At 39.2% G+C, this 20,647-nt stretch overlaps 1 protein-coding gene across 1 annotated transcript in view; it reads right to left on the bottom strand.

Annotated features, from left to right (window-relative positions):
• chka (choline kinase alpha) overlaps positions 1–20,647 on the bottom strand; it is a 62,401-nt gene that overhangs the window by 5,993 nt on the left and 35,761 nt on the right. Inside the window, exons 4-10 of the mRNA XM_072592249.1 lie at positions 13,957–14,070; positions 8,201–8,334; positions 6,243–6,347; positions 5,389–5,447; positions 5,079–5,163; positions 3,569–3,677; positions 1,626–1,729 (exon numbers count right to left, since the gene is read on the bottom strand). Of these exons, the coding sequence (XP_072448350.1) occupies positions 1,626–1,729; positions 3,569–3,677; positions 5,079–5,163; positions 5,389–5,447; positions 6,243–6,347; positions 8,201–8,334; positions 13,957–14,070 (710 nt within the window). The remainder of the gene's footprint in view (positions 1–1,625; positions 1,730–3,568; positions 3,678–5,078; positions 5,164–5,388; positions 5,448–6,242; positions 6,348–8,200; positions 8,335–13,956; positions 14,071–20,647) is intronic.

The raw sequence follows: 20,647 nt of genomic DNA on the forward strand, positions 1-20,647 counted from the left end.
TGACAAGGATCAACAAGGTGCAGGCAGGTTGTTTCCCCTAGCTGGGGATTGTCTGCAACCAGGACTGTTTCAGAATGAGAGGTAGGCCATTTAGAACTAAGGTAACAACGAATGTCTTCATTCAGAAGGAAATGAACCATTTAATTCTCTATCCTAGAGGAATTGAGGCTCAATATTCAAGACAGATCAGTAGACAGATCAAGGGTTATGGGATGAGTCCAGGAAAATAGCTTTGAAGTACAAAATCAACTATGATCTAGTGGGATGAATGGACCAGATAGGCTTCTCCTGCTTGCCTTTCAGGCTATAGTCCTTTCACACATGTTTCAGTACAAGGAAGGAAAGGCTGAAAGAATTCAACTGTGTCAATGTCAAAACATGTCATTACATCTGTATTTGCAAACACACAGTTGGGTCACCAAGTGGCCAGAGAAAGTCTTCAGTGCTGCCAGTCAAGCCTAACATTCTCCTACTTGATATTAAAAGTAGCTGCCACTTACAGTTATTCTCGACAAACCGGGGTGAATGCTAATTCAAAAAGGGAGTTGTGCAGTTGGAGAGGAAAGGCAAGACAGCTGACAGTGTAGACCTCCGTGGCATGAACACGGGATTAGGCACATGGAACTGGCTACCAAGCCATCATGCTGTTGGCTCGGCAGATCTTGTCTAATCGCCGAGAGCCCAAGGATAATACCTCTGTCCCTTATGGTTCCACAGCCTGAAAGTGTGGAATAAATGGATAGCAAGTACTGAACAAGAGACCATGGAGTGCAGGGTCTTAGTGAAAGTAGAGTTGTAGGTAGATAGGATAGTGAAGGCAGCGTTTGGTATGCTTTCCTTTATTGGTCAGTGCATTGAGTATTGGAGTTGGAAGCTCATTGTGGCTGTACAGGACACTGGCTAAGCCACTTTTGGAATACTGCAATCTATTCTGGTCTCCCTACTACAGGAAGGATGTCGTGAAACTTGAGGGTTTAAGAAAAGATTTTCAAGGATGTTGCCAGAGGTGGATGGCTTGATCTATAGTGAGGCGCTGAATAGGCTGGGATTGTTTTCCCAGGATCATCAGAAGCCAAGAACTGACCTTATTGAGGTTTATAAAATCATAAAATAAAGTTATAAAATAGATAGGGTAAATAGACAAGGTATTTTTCCTCAGTGAGCCCAATCTTAGAGGGCATTGGGTTTAGGGTGAGGGGGGGAAAGATTGAAAAAAGGTACCCAAGGGGCATCTTTTTCTAAGCAGAGGATGGTACATGTATGGAATGAGCTGCCAGAGGAAGTGGTGGAGGCTGGTAGAATTACAACATCTAAAAAGGCACCTGGATGGGTTTATGAATTGGAAGGATTTAGAGGGATATGGGCCAAATGGGACTAGATTTATTTAGGATATCTGGTTGGCATGGCCAAGTTGAACCACAGGGTCTGTTTCTGTCCTGAGTGTCGAAGTCTACTTTAACGGAAGTATTATTGTATCTGATTATTTGTTAAGAGATTCATTGGGATATGTTTTTCAGTTTGAAATTTGGTTTTAATTTTACAAGTTCATGATGAGCAGGCTGCACCTTGACTACAAAGGATTAAATAAAAATTAAAAGATAAAGTATTTCAACTAGAATATTTACCTGTTTATTTCTTCTAGCATTTGGTCTTCCATTTTTGCTATCTGATCATCATTTAAGTCAAATTCATCCTGATTCTCAGCATTGTAAACTCTGATGAAATGGAGCTGTCATAAAACAATAAAAAAAAAGGTTTTTTTGGTGAGAAAGCAGTCTGATAGATTTATTCTGCAAAGGATATCAAAATAAAAATTCTACTTTTTATTTGCTGGTTTAACTGGCAAATTAAAACCAAAACACATGGTAATTAACATTTTCAAAGGATTTCAGATATAATGGATGGAGCTTCCCTCTGTACAACTGGGTGTTTGGGAATTAAATTCCATAAAAATGACTTCACTGGATCAGGATCCCAACATCAGGTGATACTGCCCAGTTCCAGATTTCACTGGGAATGTCTGACATTGAATGGAGAACCCCATTCTATTGCTGGGTAAAGCATTTAAACTGATACTAAGTACTTAACTGCTGTTTTCACTTAGCGTTCTGCATTTTACAGGCTGTTTCCCAACTTGCCAGGGTGATCTAAACTGCATGTCATACTGGTGGGTATTTCTCGTGACTGAATAAAGACTTAGTACAGAAATGAAAATTTTTATACATTATTCATATTTGAAAACATTTTCTTCATTTGACCAAAGTTAAGAGGCTCAACGTCGACTTATACTTTAGAATAAGCAAAGGTTCATATTTTATTTACTTAAGGTATGCCTGGGGAGCTCGGGCCGTGATCTGTAAATCCTACACAATGTGGGAAATTCTATGCTCTTGACAGTACAGAAGACCATGTATTCAGGAGGTGCCTCTGGCCAGAGAAACTCAATGTGTAGGTTTTGAAACTTGAGCAGTAGCTGGGAGCACGACAGTGCATTGACGAGATGGAGGTTTGTGGACAGCACATTTCAGGATGTGGACACTCTACAACTTGGAATGTAGGTGGAAAGGAATGGCTGACCTTTGGACAGAAGACAGGGACCATGACAGGTTTGAGGTAATTCCCCAAGTACGTCTTGTTTGCAAACCACTTGTTCACCTTGGAAAGCAAGAGTGACCGTTTTGTGTGACGGTCAGCCAGAACCAAGGTTTTGGTACTGTGGCCGGTCAAGCTGCTCAGGAAGTCAGAAGTAGTGTGGAAAGATAATGGTAGTAAGGGATTCAGGGGAGAAGACAGGTGCCATTGTGGATATAGATTAGAGTTTAAGATAGCACGTTGCCTCCTGGATACCAAGGGTGAGAATCTCATGTGCAATGCCAGGCCTTTGAGAATGTGTACACAGCAAGTTGGGCTTGATAATGTTGACCTTGTTACTATTTTTTCAATACCAGTCCCAGCATATTGTTTCTCGCATGCAAGGATGTGACAAAGATCACGAGAGAGGACTCTGCATGAGCAGCCTACAAAGATCTGTTGGTGGTCCCTGGCCATAAGGTCTGGGCTTGCGGATTGTGATGATCTTTGAAACCAAATTGCTTATGGGTAGCTGTACTTTGTCACTTTAACAGGCGACTATGGCCACTTATATACAACCACCACCTGGCCACCCTACCAACATATTTCAGTGTATTTTCATTGATTTATTAATTGGTATCTTCATCCTGCTCACTACATGAGCAAACACAGCCTATTTGATTAGACTTGCATTTTGCAGTCATCAATGCATTAAGAAAAAGGCTTCCGATGAACTCCAGAAAATGCAACTTAATTCATTACTTTAAAACTGCATTTGAAGATAGCTTTTTATTAAAACTTTAAATGCAACAATCTAGAAACAAGGTGAGGGGTGGTGATCAGACAAGTAGTATTTTACCAAATGAATGAGTTACCATCACTGAAAATTTTAGGCTTACATGTAGAAGAACAACTAATTATACTTTGAATTTCAATGATTTGTGTATTTCTAACAGGGTTAAAAATAACTCGAAAATCTAGCTCTCAAATAACATACCTGTTGCATTTTGGTGGGGTAATTCTTGATATCAGCTTTAAAAAATGGATACTCATCACAGTTGTAGTCATACATCCATTCACAGAAGTGATTTCCAAAATCAAACCCTCTGGAAAAAAAATTATTGGCAATTGACAAAAACATGCTGTGTGGAGCTGTTTTAAGTTACAAAACAGAATCGGATAATGTGTACAGGATAAAACAGAGGCCATTTGGTGTGTTGACTCGACAGGACAATCTTGACAGTTATTCAACATAAGAAATGAGTAACCTACATGGTTCCTTCCACTTGCTCTGGCATTTAATATCATGACTCATCATCTATTTCAACTCTACTTTCCTGCCTATTCTTATATCACTGGATTTCCTGTGTCCAATCTTTTGATCTTCATCTTTAAGATATTTAACTAAGCATCTTCTCGTCTGTTCTAAATAAGTTACCTTTCTTCTGAAACTAAATTTAGTTATAAAGAAAGCAGACTCTCAGCATCAACCCTGGCATTAAATACTATAAAACATTATAGGTCTGATGGTAGCTCTTCCAATGCTTCCACAGAACTAGCCATGCTTAGAGTAATGCTAGCCATGCCTCTAGCAAAGAGGCTTTAAGTATGGATACAACACTTCCTGACTATGTGCAAAATTGTCTGGATATGTCCTGTGCACAAAAATCAGCACAATCTAATCAATGTGTGGTCCATTAGACCTTTCTCAATCATATGCAAGATGGTGAAAAGTGTTCTCTAGCTGCTCCTATCATGCAGCATATACACAGGTATAACCTGCTCACTGATCTTTTTGTGCTCCAGAAGTGCCACTCAGCTCCTGACCTTACTAAAGCATTAGTCCCAACATGAATGAAATAGCTGATTTCCAGAGATGATTGAAGTGGCTGACTTTGACATCAAGACAATATTTGGCACAATGTAGTATCAAACAGCCCTGGCAAAATGGAGGTCGGTCGTAATTGGAACAAATCTCTCAACTGTTTGAAATAATTTGGAGCACATAGGTTTTTGTGGTTGTTGGAAGGCAAATTACCTCTGCTGGGCTTTATCGAATGCAAATATAGCCTTAAGTCAGATAACCAGTATATAACACAATCCAGGTGTGGTCTCAAAAGTCCTGTAGAATTGTATCGTGACTTCCTTATCCTTTTAATCCAACCCTCTTACAATGTGCTACAGCAATCTTTTCCTTTGTGGAAAATGATCAGGTGATCATTCAACTCAAAACTTTCTAGGACCACCCAGGCATGGCCTTTAGAATTGGTGTCTATAGAATAAAACAAGTATGATTAGGTCTAGGTTGCATTCAGGCTCATCTCTGGTTTGGTGCTGCACCAAATTCAGGTTTAGTTGTAGTTTCCCTCCATTGGGATCCGTCAACATCACCACAAACAACCCTGCTGCAAATCCTGACAGCTACACAGGAAGAGTCCAATACAGGTCTTGAATCACACTACTGCCTTCCATCAATTCCAACTTCATGTCATGCAGTATTACAATACCTGAAGTTGTAGCTGCTATATTCAAAGTCAATGAGCATCAGTTTCTGATCAGAGTTTTCAGTGTTTTCCAATAGCAGGAGATTACCTGAAATAAGAAATAAATTTCAGTTAGTATTGGATATTGACAATGATGTATTGTATTGATCTAATTTGCCCTGACTCCATTTGCTATTTCAGACCAGCTATTGTCACTATATTGAGATATGAATTCACAGTATGGAATTGAAGTGTGGACCTAATTGGGCCCAGAAAATATTCCCAAAGTTAAAAGTAAATTAAGAATTTTTTATAAAAGATTGAATTAGCTTACCCTCTTGACAGTCATTATGACAGAAAACAATTGGTGAAGGAGTTGCTTGAAGCAAAGACCTAAGCAGAATGAAAAAAGTGGCATTAAGTGGTATGGTAAAGTTCTACCAATGCTGGATTCCCAAAGACAACAGACATCACACCAGGTAATTACTATTCTATTTATAAGGAACTAGATTTTGTCTTGGGCAGTGAAAGAGATATTAACATTTCATTTGAAAGCATCGTAGTGAAAGAGGTACAAATCATGCTACTAAAACAAGTTACACTAAGCAGCATTTGTGCAATTTAAACATTGAAGAGATCTTCCTTTGAAGATAATAAAATGTTTGCTTGCTGGCACACCAGCAGACAGTAAATAGCATTACACAGAATTTGTTTTTTTTAAAACCCAAAGATGTTGACTGAATTGTAGCAGCTTAAGCTGGAAAAAGCTGCAAGCCTTGTGTGAAAACAAATCCAAGAATGTAAACACGCAAGTATACTTATATCAGTATACAGTCAGATTGTGCTTTACTAAAAAAACTTTTCAGTTTGTCTTCTATACATTTAGGGGAATACACATAGCAACATATGCAAGGATATGATAGCCAGTGGACACAAGGATTCTACAGTGCATGGCTCAGAATTCCATTTTTAAACTAAATTATGGCAAGCAAAGATACATTCCAGATTACAGTAGACAAGATCTGTGAATAAGAGACTTCAGACACAACGTGGTCAGAACTGTTAGATTTGTACAAACTCAAATTCATTAGGCCTGTTTGTAACAGGCAGATTTATCTTCATGAATTTATCAAGGTTTCATTTGTTAACTGTTCAGGAACTACAACTATCGTTAACTTCAAGTCCTACCTTAGCTTCTCCATTTCCTGTGGAAGGTTGTAATTGAGAAGTTGGTGAAATACTCTAACATGAGACTCTCTTGTAAAGCTGATTCGCATCACTTGCTGCAAGTACCTAACATTAATGAGAGACAAACTATTGAACCAGAAGTTAACTGTACAGAAGCATACCAATATTTTCTTTGAAGTGCATTTAAACTTTGGCTTTATAGTATAAAATCCTAAAATATAAATTCACAATTCTTAAAATATGCATCAATATAGTTAAACTTTTTGAACATTTAATTTGGTCAACAAGGACTGCATGAATAGTCTGCATGTTCTTCTTGAAGTGGATTGTGTTCAGATAAGAATTCCTCTGGCTGCTACAGACAGCACAGATGATTGATGTACAAAGATCCCTGTTCACTATGTGAAGAATCTATTAGCAATGTAAATATAGCAGGACTCATCATGCATTACTACACAGATCACAGGAATTCTTGACACCTTGCATTCATCTCCAATGTTACTGTCTTCCACAATAAATGCATCCAAAAATTGTCACTGTTTATTAAAGGAGCAAATGAACTCTCTGTTCCAAGGTTATTTAATTTCAGGAAGGCAGCAGAAAGAGGCTTTTCAACTGGTTTGAGAAATTCCAGTTGCGGGTAGTGGTGGGGGAATGGAGGGGATTTAGAAATTAAATTTGTTTTTATTCATTCATGGGGTGTAGGCATTGCTAATTCATTGCCCAGCCCAAATAGAGTTGATAGTTAAGAGTCAAACACATTGCTGTGGGTCTGAATTCCAGCTGACCACCTGAGGACAGCAGATTTTCTGCCTTAGAAAGAGCTTTACTAAATCAGCTGGTATTTTTACAATGATGTGAATACATGACTGCAATGATCGCCTCTCGAGATGAGAGTTTAAGAAATACTGCTGGATTTGAGATTCAGACAGGATTACATTAGTTTTAACTTTGATGGTTTCACCTGGCAAATTTGTAGCAAACTTATTTTGTGATTTAACATACATAACAGCCAATTACAGAAGGAAAGGAGCACAAAGCTAATATCTTGCATGGAACCACTGTTTTGGAGAGGAAATTAAGGGAAAAAACATCCTGATGCAAGTACTGTAAAAAAGTTAACATCTAAGCCATACCTTGAAGATATACTTACAAAATTTGGGATTCTGTTTCTGCACATTTCCAGAAATTTTAATGGCAACAGAGTGCCAACAAGTTATTGCAGAAATGAATTTGCTAACTTAAAATACTGGATGGTAAAATGCAATTTGAGCTCACAAAATGAGGATACCTACAAACATAGTTAACTGTCCAAATTACATAATTCAGCAAAACAAATAAAAATACAAACTTTTCCTTCATGTAAAAATGTTTGAACATGTGATATCTCTTCCTGCAACTTGAATTGATCTCTCACTGATATTTTGGCTTAATGACAAATACAGATGGTGTGGTATTTATTGAATGTTGTTGGGAAATACGTAATATTTCCTTTTGAATCATTTAATTCTTCCTTCACTGAAATATCGGGTTATCTTAAAAAAAGTGTTTTAATTAACATGGAAATTTGTCAGAGTCTTCAATGTTAATATAGTCCTTTCAATCTACAATGATTGAAACCATTAAAAAGTACATAAAATTAAGTAATCACAGTATAATGGTGTGAAGAGCTTCATGAATAGTGAAAAACAAGTGTTTTGTAATATGGCATGAAACCAGCCATTGTTAATTGCTGCTGACGAATGTGTGAAATGCAAGTGGTGGACACGATAATTATGTTTGGATGCTTTCTACCTTCACAAAATGAAATTTACACAATCCACAAAACCAATCCAAAACTTCTCTCAATGTAATTTTTTTTCTGGTCTGTGAACAACAGCAAACCTAAAACAAATCTATGTAACACACATTTATACATAGGTTATGTCCCAGCTAAATTAAGCCGGTTAAGTACTCACTTCTCCATAGTACGAAATAACCATGTTGGTTCTTTGTTAAATGGCATAGTCATTCTATGAAATGTGGCCATCTTTTTTGCTATTTCTGCTGAAATACTTGGAATAGCCAATTCTTTGGTCTCCAATTTCCGGCTCTAAAGTAATAGATTGTAATATTGATGTAATAAGTCATGTGCATGCAATGTGTTAAATGCTAACTTATTTTACACTAATATGCAAGATATCTATACATACGCATTAAGCATTTCATATTTTGAAATTTACACTTTTCCATACATTTAAATGCAAAATGCTTTTCATAACATTCACCATTGCTTTTGTTAAATGCATTTGCTCACCTACTATGGACCTTTTAGATAAAGTGCTGGAAAGCAACTCAAAACTGGAGAAAAGAGTAGTGTCTTTACTGTTTCTTCAGACTCATTTAAACGTCTAATATTTCTGACACAGGCTCTTCTTTATATGCTGTCTCATGAATCTCATTAGATATTGTCTGAAATCAATTTGCTGGTGTGTACCAAACTAGTAATGGATATACAAATATAGAAGATATTGGACTCTAAAATATTCATATGGTTATGTACCTGAAAATAATTTTCCACAAAATGTTATTTGGGAGTACTTGCATTACACTGAGAAATCTGCAAATTCTAGTTTTAGGCACGAGGAAAACTATTGGAAATTGAAAGTTCACTCAGTAGATAATCCAAGAGGGAGGACGGGAAAGATTTCTAGCTGTAACAGGCTGCTTCTTTGAATAGACTGGGTTCCCTCTTGATTATAAGTTTTAATGAGATAGGTCTCTTGAGTAAACTTAAAAATACAAGCCATAAGTATCAAGTTAGCCTGCAGCAGTGTTTTGTAGAGGAAGAAGAGTGTTGTTTTCTGAGTCTGCAGATTGGAAGTAGCAAAAAATGGCCCTTAGTAGAGTGATATGCTCATCTTGTCGAATGTACGTTTAGGGAGAGTTTGTGTTACTGAGGATTAGATGATTAGATTCCCTACAGAATGGAAACAGGCCCTTCAGCCCAATAAGTCGATACCAACCCTCTGAAGAGTAACCCACCCGGACCATTCCCCTACCTTATATTTACCCCTAATTAATGCACCTAACACGATGGGCAACTTAGCATGGCCAATTCACCTGACCTGCACATCGTTGGATTATGGGAGGATACCGGAGCACCTGGAGGAAACCCACGCAGACAAGGGGAGACTGTGCAAACTCCACACAGACACCAGAGGCAGGAACTGAACCAGCGTCCCTGGTGCAGTAAGGCAGCAGTGCTAACCACTGCGCCATGCTGCCCATATTCGCAATAATTGCTGTTGGCTGCGAATCCTATCAGATTGAATGGAACGGTTGGAGTGACAGTTATAGACAATGAGGAATTTACAAGAGCAAGGGGGTGTGATGGATAGTAGTTATAGGAAGGGAGTAAAGTCGCAGATTTGGTCACAGATGGGTTAACTCCAGGAAAGGTAGAGGTAGGCAGCTAGTGCAGGAGTCTTCTGTGGCTATACCCATTTCAAACAATGTTGTTTTGGAAAATGTAGAGGGTGATAGATTCTCAGGATAATGTAGCACGAACGACCAAGTTTTTGGTATCGAGACTGGCTCTAATGCAACAAAGAGTAAATTGGGTTCCAAGAGATCAAACGTGTTCAGGGAATCTCTAGTCCGAGGCACAGAGATGTTTCTGCGGCCAACAGTGAAAAATCAAAAAGGTATGTTGCTTCCCAGGTGCCAGGAACAAGGATATCTCAGGGTGCAGAATGTTCTCAAGGGGGAAAGAGGGCCCAGGAGGTCATTGTACACATTGGAATCAACATAGGAAGGGAAATCAGATTCTGAAGGGAGATTAGAGAGTTAGGCAGGAGTTTAAAAAGGAGGCCCTCGAGAGTAGTCATAGTACAAGGGAGGGTAGGAACAGGAGGACAGAACAGATGAATGCATGGCTGAGGAGCTGGCATATGGGAGAAGGATTCACATTTTAGGATCATTGGAACCTCCTTTGGGGTAGAAGTGACCTGTAGGAGGACAGATTGCACCTAAATTGCAAGGGGACTGATATACTGGTGGGGAAATTTGCTCGAGCTGCTTGGGAGGATTTAAACTCGTAAGATGATGGGGGTGAGAATTGGGACCCAGGGAGATAGTGTGAAAGATCAGAGACTGGTACAGTTGAGAAAAGAAAGTGAGTCAAACAGTCAGGGCAGACAGGGACAAAGCAGAGAACAAGGTAGGACTGATAAATTAAACAGCATTTATTTCAATGCAAGAGGCCTAACAGGGAAGGCAGATGAACTAGACATGGTTAGGAACACAGGACTGGGATATCATAGCAATTACAGAAATGTGGCTCAGGGATAGACAGGACTGGCAGCATAATGTTCCAGGATACAAATGCTACAGGAAGGATAGAAAAGGAGGCAAGAGAGGAGGGAGAGTGGCATTTTTGCTAAAGGATAGCATTACAGCTGTATTGAGGGAGGATGTTATTTGGGTGGAACTGAGAAATAAGAAAAGGATGATCATCAATAAGACTATTCAGGGGTCTATAATACATTTTGGACCCTAATAGTCACAGGGAAATTGAGAAACAGGTTTGTAAGGAGATCTCAGTTTCTGTAAGAATTATAGGGTGGTTATGGTAGGCAACTTTAACTTTCCAAACAGACTGGGACTGTCATAGTGTTAAGGGTTTAGATGGAGAGGAATTTCTTAAGTGTGTACAAGAAGAATCCTTCATCCATTCAGTATGTGGATGTACCTACTAGAGAAGGTGCAAAACTTGACCTACTCTTGGGAAACAAGGCAGGGCAGGTGACTGAGGTGTCAGTGGGGACACTTTGGGACCAGCGACCATAATTCTATTAGTTTTAAAATAGTGATGGAAGAGGATAGATCAGATCTAAAAGTTGAAGTTCTAAATTGGAGAAAGGCCAATTTTGACAGTATAAGGCAAGAACTTTCAAAAGCTGGTTGGAGGCAGATATTCGCAGGTAAAGGGACGACTGAAAAATGGGAAGTCTTCAGAAATTAGATAACAAGACTCCAGAGAAAGTATATTCCTGTCAGGGCGAAAGGGAAGGCTGGTAGGTATAGGGAATGCTGGATGACTAAAGAAATTGAGGGTTTGGTTAAGGAAAAGGAGGAAGCATATGTCAGGTTATGGACAGGATAGATCGAGTGAATCCTTAGAAGAGTATAAAGAAAGTAGGAGTATACTTAAGAGGGAAATCAGGAGGGCAAAAAGGAGACACAAAATAGCTTTGGCAAATAGAGTTAAGGAGAATACAGTGTTTTTTAAAAATACATTAAGGACAAAAAAGGTAACTAGCGAGAGAATAGGGCCCCTCAAAGATCAGCCAGATGGACTTTGTGTGGGCCACAGATTTTTTTTTTGGTGGGGGGGGGGGGGGGGGAGGAGGAGGAGAATACTCAACAAGTATTTCTCATCAGTGTTTACAGTGCAAAAGGACATGGAAGATATAAAATGTAGGGAAATAGATGGTGACATCTTGAAATGTCTGTATTACAGATCTCTTGATATGCATAAAAGTGGATAAATCCCCAGATTTGATCAGGTATACCAAAGAACTCTGTGGGAAGCTAGGGAAGTAATTGCTAGGCCTCTTGCCGAGATATTTGTATCATCCATAGTTACTGGTGAGGTCCCGGAGGACTGACGGTTGACTAATGTGGTGCCACTGTTGACGAAAGATGGTAAAGACAAGCCAGGGAGCGACAGACCAGTGAGCCTGATGTTGGTGGTGGGCAGGTTGTTGGACGGAATCCTGAGGGACAGGATGTACATGTATTTGGAAAGGCAAGGACTGATTAGGCATAGTCAACATGGCTTTGAGAGTGGGAAATCATGTCTCACAAACTTGATTGAGGCTTTTGAAGAATAACCAAGAGGATCGATGATGGCAGAGCAGTAGATACAATTTATATGGACTTCAGTATGGTGTTCGGAAAGGTTCCCTATGGGAGACTGGTTAGCAAGGTTAGATCTCATGGAATACAGGGAGAACTAGCCCAAAGGTCGAAGACAGAAGGTGGTGGTGGTGGAGGGTTGTTTTTCAGACTAAAGGTCTGTGACCAGTGGAGTGCCATAAGGATCGGTGTTAGGCCCACTAGTTTTCATTATTTATATAAATGATTTGGATGTGAACACAAGAGGTACAGTTAGTAAGTTTGCAGATGACACCAAAATTGGGGGTGTAGTGGATGGTGAAGAAAGTTCTCAGATTACAACAGAATCTTGATCAGATGGGCCAGTGGGTTGAGAAGTGGCAGATGGAGTTTAATTCAGATAAATGAGAGGTGCTGCATTTTGGGAAAGCAAATCTTATACACTGAATGGTAAGCTCCGAGGGAGTGTTGCTGAACAAAGAGACCTTCAAGTACAGATTCATTGTTCCTTGAAAGTAGAGGCACAGGATAGAATAATGAAGGTGGCATTTGGTATGCTTTCCTTTATTGGTCAGAGCATTGAGTACAAGAGTTGGGAGGTCATGTTGCACCTGTATAGGACATTGGTTAGGTCACTTTTGGAATATTGCGTGCAATTCTGGTCTCCTTCCTATCAGAAGGATGTTGTGAAACTTGAAAAGGTTCAGAAAAGATTTAAGGATGTTGTTATGGTTGGAGGATTTGCGCGAAAGGGAGAGGCTGAACAGGCTGGGGCTGTTTTTCCTGGAGTGTCGGAGGCTGAGGGGTGACCTTCGAGGTTCATAAAATCATAAGGGGCATGAAAAGGATAAATATGCAAAGTCTTTTACGCTGAGTGGGGGAATCCTGAACTAGTGGACATAGGTTTAGATTGAGGGGAAAGACATTTTTTAAAAAGAGACACCCCTAAGGGGCAACTTTTTCATGCAGAGGGTGGTGAGTGTGCGAAATGGGTATATGAATAGGAAGGGTTTGGAGAGATATGGGCCAGGTGCTGTCAGGTGGGACTAGATTGGGTTGGGATATCTGGCCAGCATGGACAAGTTGGACCGAAGGGTCATAGTCATAGAGTCAGAGATGTACAGCATGGAAACAGACCCTTCAGTCCTACCCGTCGATGCCAATCAGATATCCCATCCCAATCTAGTCCCACCTGCCAGCACCTGGTCCATATGCCTCCAAACCCTTCCTATTCATACCCATCCAGATGCCTCTTAAATGTTGCAATTGTACCAGCCTCCACCACATCCTCTGGCAGCTCATTCCATACACGTACCACCCTCTGAAAAAATTGACTTAGGTCTCATATCTTTCCCCTCTTAGGGTCTGTTTCTGTGCTGTACGTCTATGACTCTAGATATAGAAAATAGTTGCCTAATTACAATTTTTTAAAAAAAGTTTCACAAAGCTGTTAAATAGTGCTTTGCACGATATATTTTGGGATATACATTTTATATTCTTGATTGTACTGCTCAGTGGCTTGGGACGAAGACTTGATACTTTGAGAATGGGAGGGGATTTTGTCTTTTGTGCAGATTGATGTTATCATCAGTAAAATTCAAGTGTAGTAACTATTTACAAAATAGAAGTGTTCAATTAAGGTTGCTCTATTGGAACAGATCTTAACCAAGACAGAGCTATTATTTGCAGCATTAAGAGCACAAAAGGAATGGCACTTTGTCAAAATAATTTTTTCCCACGTCCTTCATTTTCCACAAACAGTAGAGTCCAGTGGAAACTCAACGCTATGGAGCCTAAGTCAATGATTCACAATACCAGAAATAATGAGACTTACTGCAATGAACTGTTCCAAACGACCCTGAGGAAAGATTCCATATAGCTTCGGACCAAGTGATCGCTCTGCCAAGATAGCAAACATAACACTTTCCAATACCATGGCATCTGCTCCCTATGTGAAGAAGCAACCGGATACTGCTTAATTCAAATTACTATTTCAAAAGTTACATCTATTAATTTATATTATGTATCAGGTATTTTGAAATCTTTAAAAAATCTTTTTAAAAATATTTTGAACTTAACTATATTTTCTATTCACACCAAAAAAAAATGGAATATTTATGCTCCACAAGCTGATTAAAGCATGGATTGAAATTATAGGGTATAACTAACTCAAACACTTATCCTAAACTCAAGAATAGCTTGCCTTGCATCACAGAGATATCATTACTGATATCATTCAGTTTTCTGAATGAGGTACATCCTTCGAGGAGAAACTGGACTCTTGTGAATTTGAATTTTGACCCACTTCAACCATATTAATGATATGTCAGACTTGAGCCAGTAAGTTAGCAAACAGGTCCTCAGACTCAGTTGCTGCTGGAGATTGAAAATTTGGCTTCGCTCGTTGATAGTATCGCACAAGTAATCAGAATCTCTACAGTGCAGATAAAGGTCATTCGGCCCATTAAGGCTGCACCGATCTTTGGAAACAGCCTACCTCCAAACACTTGCCATGTCTGATTCACTTAACTTGGACATATTTGAACCGTGGGAGGAAACCAGAGCACCTGGAGGAAACGCATGCAGACACGGAGAATGCATCTGTGTCGTCTGCATAGTCAAGCGAGGGTTGAGTCGAAGCCAGGTCCCCGGTTCTGAGGCAATGCTAACCATTCAGCTACCATTCCACCCTTACTTTGGCGACTGAAACCTTAGACTTGGCTTGCATCTTACTACAGGTTACTTGAGAACTTCCCTATAGTCACAAAGATCTAGATTAACTAAATACAACTGCAGAGATGTTGAAAGCTTCCTGTACCCTGGTTTTGGAGGGCCCACTCAAGCAAATGCTGCACTTGTGTCTGTTGCTTGCTGACAGCTGTCAATCTCTGTGCTCAGCAGTGTCAAAGAGATGGTGGCTGCTAACAGCTGTGGTTGGGGCTTGAGGGAAAGCTTGTGTGGTGGTTGAAAGAAGGTTTAAGAGTGGGGGGGATGGCCCCTCAGTTTCCTCCCTGCCCTAGCCCTACTGAATCTCCCCCCCCACCTTGATCCCAGCTTTCTCACTCAAGCATGGAATATCTTGGAGAGAACCCTTCCATGAGGGGTAATTGGGTACCGATTTACCAAAGGAGCTCAATAGTGGCACTTCAGTATGATGGCGGGGCCACCACTTGCTTCCTTACCACCCAAATAAATCCAACAGCAGTTTCTATTCAAGCTGTAGATACTTAGGTAGATATCAGATACAATTCTAAATTTAAAAAAATTGTAATTTATGAAGCTACATTTAGAACTGCACTACTGGTAATTTCCTAGAGTTCTAAAAATTCATTCACAGGATGAATGCATCGCTGGCTAGACCAGCATTTATTGCCCACAGGGCAATAGATAACCACATTGCTGTAGGTCTAACCAGCTAAGGATGGCAGTTTACTTCCCTGAAGGAAGTTAGTGAACTAGATGGGTTTTTCTGACAATGGATTCATGGTTATCATTAGATTCTTTATTCTAGATTTTGATTGAATTCAAATTCCAACATCTGCCATGGTGGGATTCGAACCCAGGTCTCCAGAATATTTCCTGGGTCCCCTGGATTAACAGTCTATCGATAATACCACTTAAACCCCTCTACTGCTGCAAAATGGGTGCAAATTTAGCAAAATTCCTTTTCAATCCACCATTATACCACTCATTTACAAACAAACTAATTCTTCTGGTAGATCCTTGACAGTTTTCTTCAAGATGATTACTTCCTTAGTTTAGCACAGTTAACAGCATAAACTAAGCTGGTATGAAAGGCATTTTTATTTTGGAGTCACTAATGTTTGTAATATCAGTGCGACATGGACACAAAAGCAGCTTCAATGATCTGCCCTCCGTCAAAAGGTCAGAAATGGGGATGTTCACTGGTGATTGCACAAAGTTCAGCACTATTCTCAATTCCTCAGGTGCTGAAGCAGTCCATGCTCAAATGCATGGACATCTAGACAATATCCAAACTTGGGCTGACAACTGGCAAGTAAAATTCACGTTACACAAATGCCAGGCAATGACCATCTCCAATTAAAGGTAACGATTCTTGGCATTCAATAATGCTACCATTACTACCAACATCCGAAGGGTAACCATTGCCCAGAAAATCATCTAAACTCACATCATAAACACTCTACAAGAGCAATGGGAGATGATGCATGCGAAAAGCACACCTGCAAGTTTCCCTCCAAGCCCCACACCATCCTGACTTGGAAATATATGGCCATTCCTTCATGGTCACTGAGTCAAAGCTCCCTATCGGCATTGTGGGACAAGTCTAGGACACTGACTACAGCAGTTCAAGGCAGCAAAACACCACCAGCTTCTCAAGGGCAACTTATAGGTAATAAACGCTAACTAACCAGCCATGCACACATCCCACAAGTGAATAAAGAAAAAAATTCCCACAAAGCTCAGAAGCATTAAGCAGGTATTTAAATTCTAACAACTTGTGCTAAACTATCCATCTGGAGCTTTGTACAAAATTTCTGGATCTGTAGCATCAATACACAGCTGTTTGATACAGGTAGCTCTGCTATAATGAGACGGTTGCGTTCATGTGCAACATTATGTTATAGAAAAATTTATTTTAAAGTGCTAACAATGTAATTGCATTACAGCTAATACAAGCTTTACTTTAGAAACTGTCCCCAAATCATCAGTCACATTAGAGCGAATTTTCAATGATGAAACATGCATTATAGCAGAACAACCTGTACAAGTACCAATGATTCATCTACTTCCAGACAAATATTTAAAGTAGCAAGGCACAAATGCCTACTGCCAAAGAATGTTAAAATATCAATTTACATGGATACACACAAACACTGAACCAATGAACAACTTTCAAATGGGTCAAAATGACATTTGGTATTGATTCACAGCTTTCAGGACATTACAGAATTGATTCAACTTTAACTGTACCCTCACTTAAAGAGAACCATGTTTACAGGAATTGATCGTATTGCAGATCTTAAAGGCAATTCCTTCATTTAAGGAGCGAGCGTCCATGAATGTAGCTTCTGGCTGAATTCCCACGGTTTTGATATGCTGCATGGTCTTAAAGAATGACTTACATTTACACAGCACTTTGCTTGACTACTGGGCACTTCAAAATATTACAAGTTGATTAAACCCACTGTGATAAGGAACTCAAATAGCAATGTGATTATAACCAGAAGTCTGCTTTTGTGATATTTATTGAGCTATAAATATTGGCCAAGACATGGGGGCTACCTCCCCTGCTCTACTTTTAAAACAATTTGTTCGAGACGTGGGTGTTTCTGGCACAGCCAGTATTTATTGTCCACCCTTAACTGCCCTTGAACAGAGTGGATAACTAAGCTGGTTCAGAGGGCAGCTATGAATCATCTTCATTGCCATGAGCCTGGAGTCACATGTATGCTCAGTACAAGTAAGGATGGCAGGTGTATTGCCCTAAAGATACAAATCTTGACTAATGGGTTTTTAATAACAAATCAAGAGCAGTTACATGGTCACCACTACATGGCTTCTTGTTCCAGACTTTTTATTATTAGATTGAAATTGCATCTTGTGTCATGGTGGAATTTGAATCCTACCGCCAGAACATTAGCCCATGTTTCTGGATTACTAAGCCAGAGACATTACCACTGTCACCTCTTCCCATAAGAGCATTCTGCAAAGGGAATCTTTACATACCCAAGCAGGAGAGAGAAAAATATTTAAGTTTAATATTTCTTCCAAAAGCCAACACCATTAGTGCAAGTGGTCTCACAGTATTGTGCTGGACTGTCAGCCTTGAATTGTGTGCCCGAACCTGAAGTGGGATTTGAATTTGGGTGATTTAGAGGAATGTGCTAACAAATGAATCACAGCTAACCCTAGGCAAAGTAATTTACTTTGAACAGCTGCAGTTGTGTCTGATGTGTGATTCCCAAGCATACAAGGATAGCAACACAAGGAAAAAAATAAACTTTAAACAGTTTTTACAGGTTTTGTCACAACGGTGACATGTTATGTACATTTTGTAAAAGCAGCTATTCCATCTCTGGAATGGACAGAACCCTAAAAAATAGCTCCCATAAGTCATGTAACTAATCTTGTGGATTGAGCAGTGTGGAAACTATTTATCACAGGAATAAATTACAAGTGACCTTTATAAAAATCAAATCAATAATTCTATAGGTAAACAAACTCCTTGATAACGGTTGCCTTGGAGATAGGAATAACTTCCACCACACCATAACCTGATAATAAGATCATCCAAATTAATGGCTGAGACAGTTAAATTAATTTTTGTTAGGTCTCCATGTTAGGTCTATCACCTAACATGGAGACAGAAAGCAACATGGGATAGCAGCCATCTTATATTGTGTTCTAAGATAACAGTTCTCAACAGGGAGATGGATAAAGGCAAACCAACTTAAGGACTCCTATACTAAATCACGCTTGGAGATGATGGCACAGTAATGTCACTGTACTAAGTAGTCATCCAGATCAACAGGCTAATGGGGGCTTGGGTTCAAATCACACCACAGCAGGTGGAATCTAGGATTCAAAGGAAATCTACAATAAAAGACTAACCTAATGGCTAGCTAATTTGTCCACTGTTGTAAAAACCCATCTGATTCACCAATGTATTTCTAGGAAAGGGATTTTTATTGTCCTTGCTAGTCTGGCCTACATGACACCAAAGCCACAGCAATTTGACTGTTAACTGCCCTCTGTGCAATACAGACTTAAAGGAAAAAAAAAAGAGTTACTTGCAATGGCATAAAAGTTTCCAGCAAAATGTTTTTCCTACTGACTCCATGGTGGTGGCCTGAAGTCTGACTACTCACTCACTAAGGATCCAGTGTAATAGGAGGTGCAAACATGTAATAACTTTCACAGGCAAGTACAGAACTACCCATGTTTTAGATCCTGTCTTTCAAAGCAGGTTCCAGAAAGCAACATCACTGTCACCTTGTTTTTCTGAGGTAGCTAGCTAATGTGCTAGCATCTGAATTGCTGCTTCCTACCCATCAGATACTTAAAAGCTAACATTTGTCTTAACTTTTCCATTTCCATATATTATAGCTGTTAGCATGAGAAATGGAATGCCAAAACTAGCACTCTATTAGGTTGATAGCTAATGGCAGCAGCAACGCAGAGTCTGCAGTTTTGAACAAAGGGATTCTTGTCTTGCAAAACTTCAGCAACAGTTGATACAACTGCTCTGAAACTAAATGCAGGACATCTGTGGCAGGTTTAAAAAATGTAACCTCAAATCCACATTCTGATTCATCCCTTTTGACCTTTCAACTCTTTGCTTAGCAACAATCTACCTGTGCCTTAAAAATATTTGGCTCTGCTTCTACTATCTTTTCCAAGAGTTCCAAAGACTCATGCAATCAAAACAAAAATCCATTTTAAATGGATGACTGATATCCAAAACAGCTATAGATTCTTTTAAAGAGGAAAAATCCTCTTGACATCTATCTTGTCAAGACCCTCCAAGATACCTCAAGTTCTCAATCATCTGGTAAGTGGAACACAAAATCTGCACCAATTATTTAAAAATTCAATGCAGTATAATAGACAAATAGATTCCATTTCATCTAATCTCAAACTCAGTGACAATTTTAAAGTGTGCAACCTAATTTCCATTTTCAGCAAGCATTAACTTTGTAGAATATGGTGAAAGAAAACATTGCAGGCAATGTCCATTATTGACTTTGCAATCTCAGTCATTGAGACACATTTGTGTATCTAGAGAAAGTGTCCTAACAATAAAGGCACAGCAGGGAATGCCTGGAGCCATGCAAATGAAATGGCACAATGCCACGTTCTGAAAGTCTAATCCAAATTACGTGCTAAAAATCTTGTGTACGCAATGACATTATTGAAAACAACTCAAAAGGTTAAAATTGGGAATTGTATTACTAACAACTGTTGAATGATTAAATAAATATCACCAACAAAAACATTAATTCTTTTCCAATAATTTTCAGCATTCCACATTTTTAAAAATCCATTGAACTATGCTTACCTCTTTGCATGTGGTCTACCCACACTTTTTCCACTATGGTTCAATGGAGCAGACTAAATGAAATTCCAAGCAAACACTATTCGTTTCCCAGCTTTGCACAAGCAAATTGGACCTGAACTGCTCCACTGTATCCTGAAGCTTTAAACTCATTTTTAATTTAAATAATTCCAGTTTTTAATCCCAGTCATAACACATGATTCAGTTTCAAGTTACAGTATATAGTATGGACACATTCTACAGATATTTCTGAATTCCAACATCTGCTGCCAAGGTTTGAATATGCCCTTATTGAAAAATACAATTAAAACAGTGAGCACATTGGGTTTGATCTAATTAAACTTTAGGCATAATTCCAGCAATTTTAGTGCAAAAAGCATTACAATTGATCCAGTTTTATAACTGTCAGTCCAAATCTATCATAACAATTCAGACCTTGTCAGTTTCTAATAAAGGCATGCATTTTTCAGTGTAATCCATGGCT

The sequence above is a fragment of the Chiloscyllium punctatum genome, chromosome 22, assembly GCF_047496795.1.
Source record: "Chiloscyllium punctatum isolate Juve2018m chromosome 22, sChiPun1.3, whole genome shotgun sequence".
NCBI classification, from domain to species: Eukaryota; Metazoa; Chordata; class Chondrichthyes; order Orectolobiformes; family Hemiscylliidae; genus Chiloscyllium; species Chiloscyllium punctatum.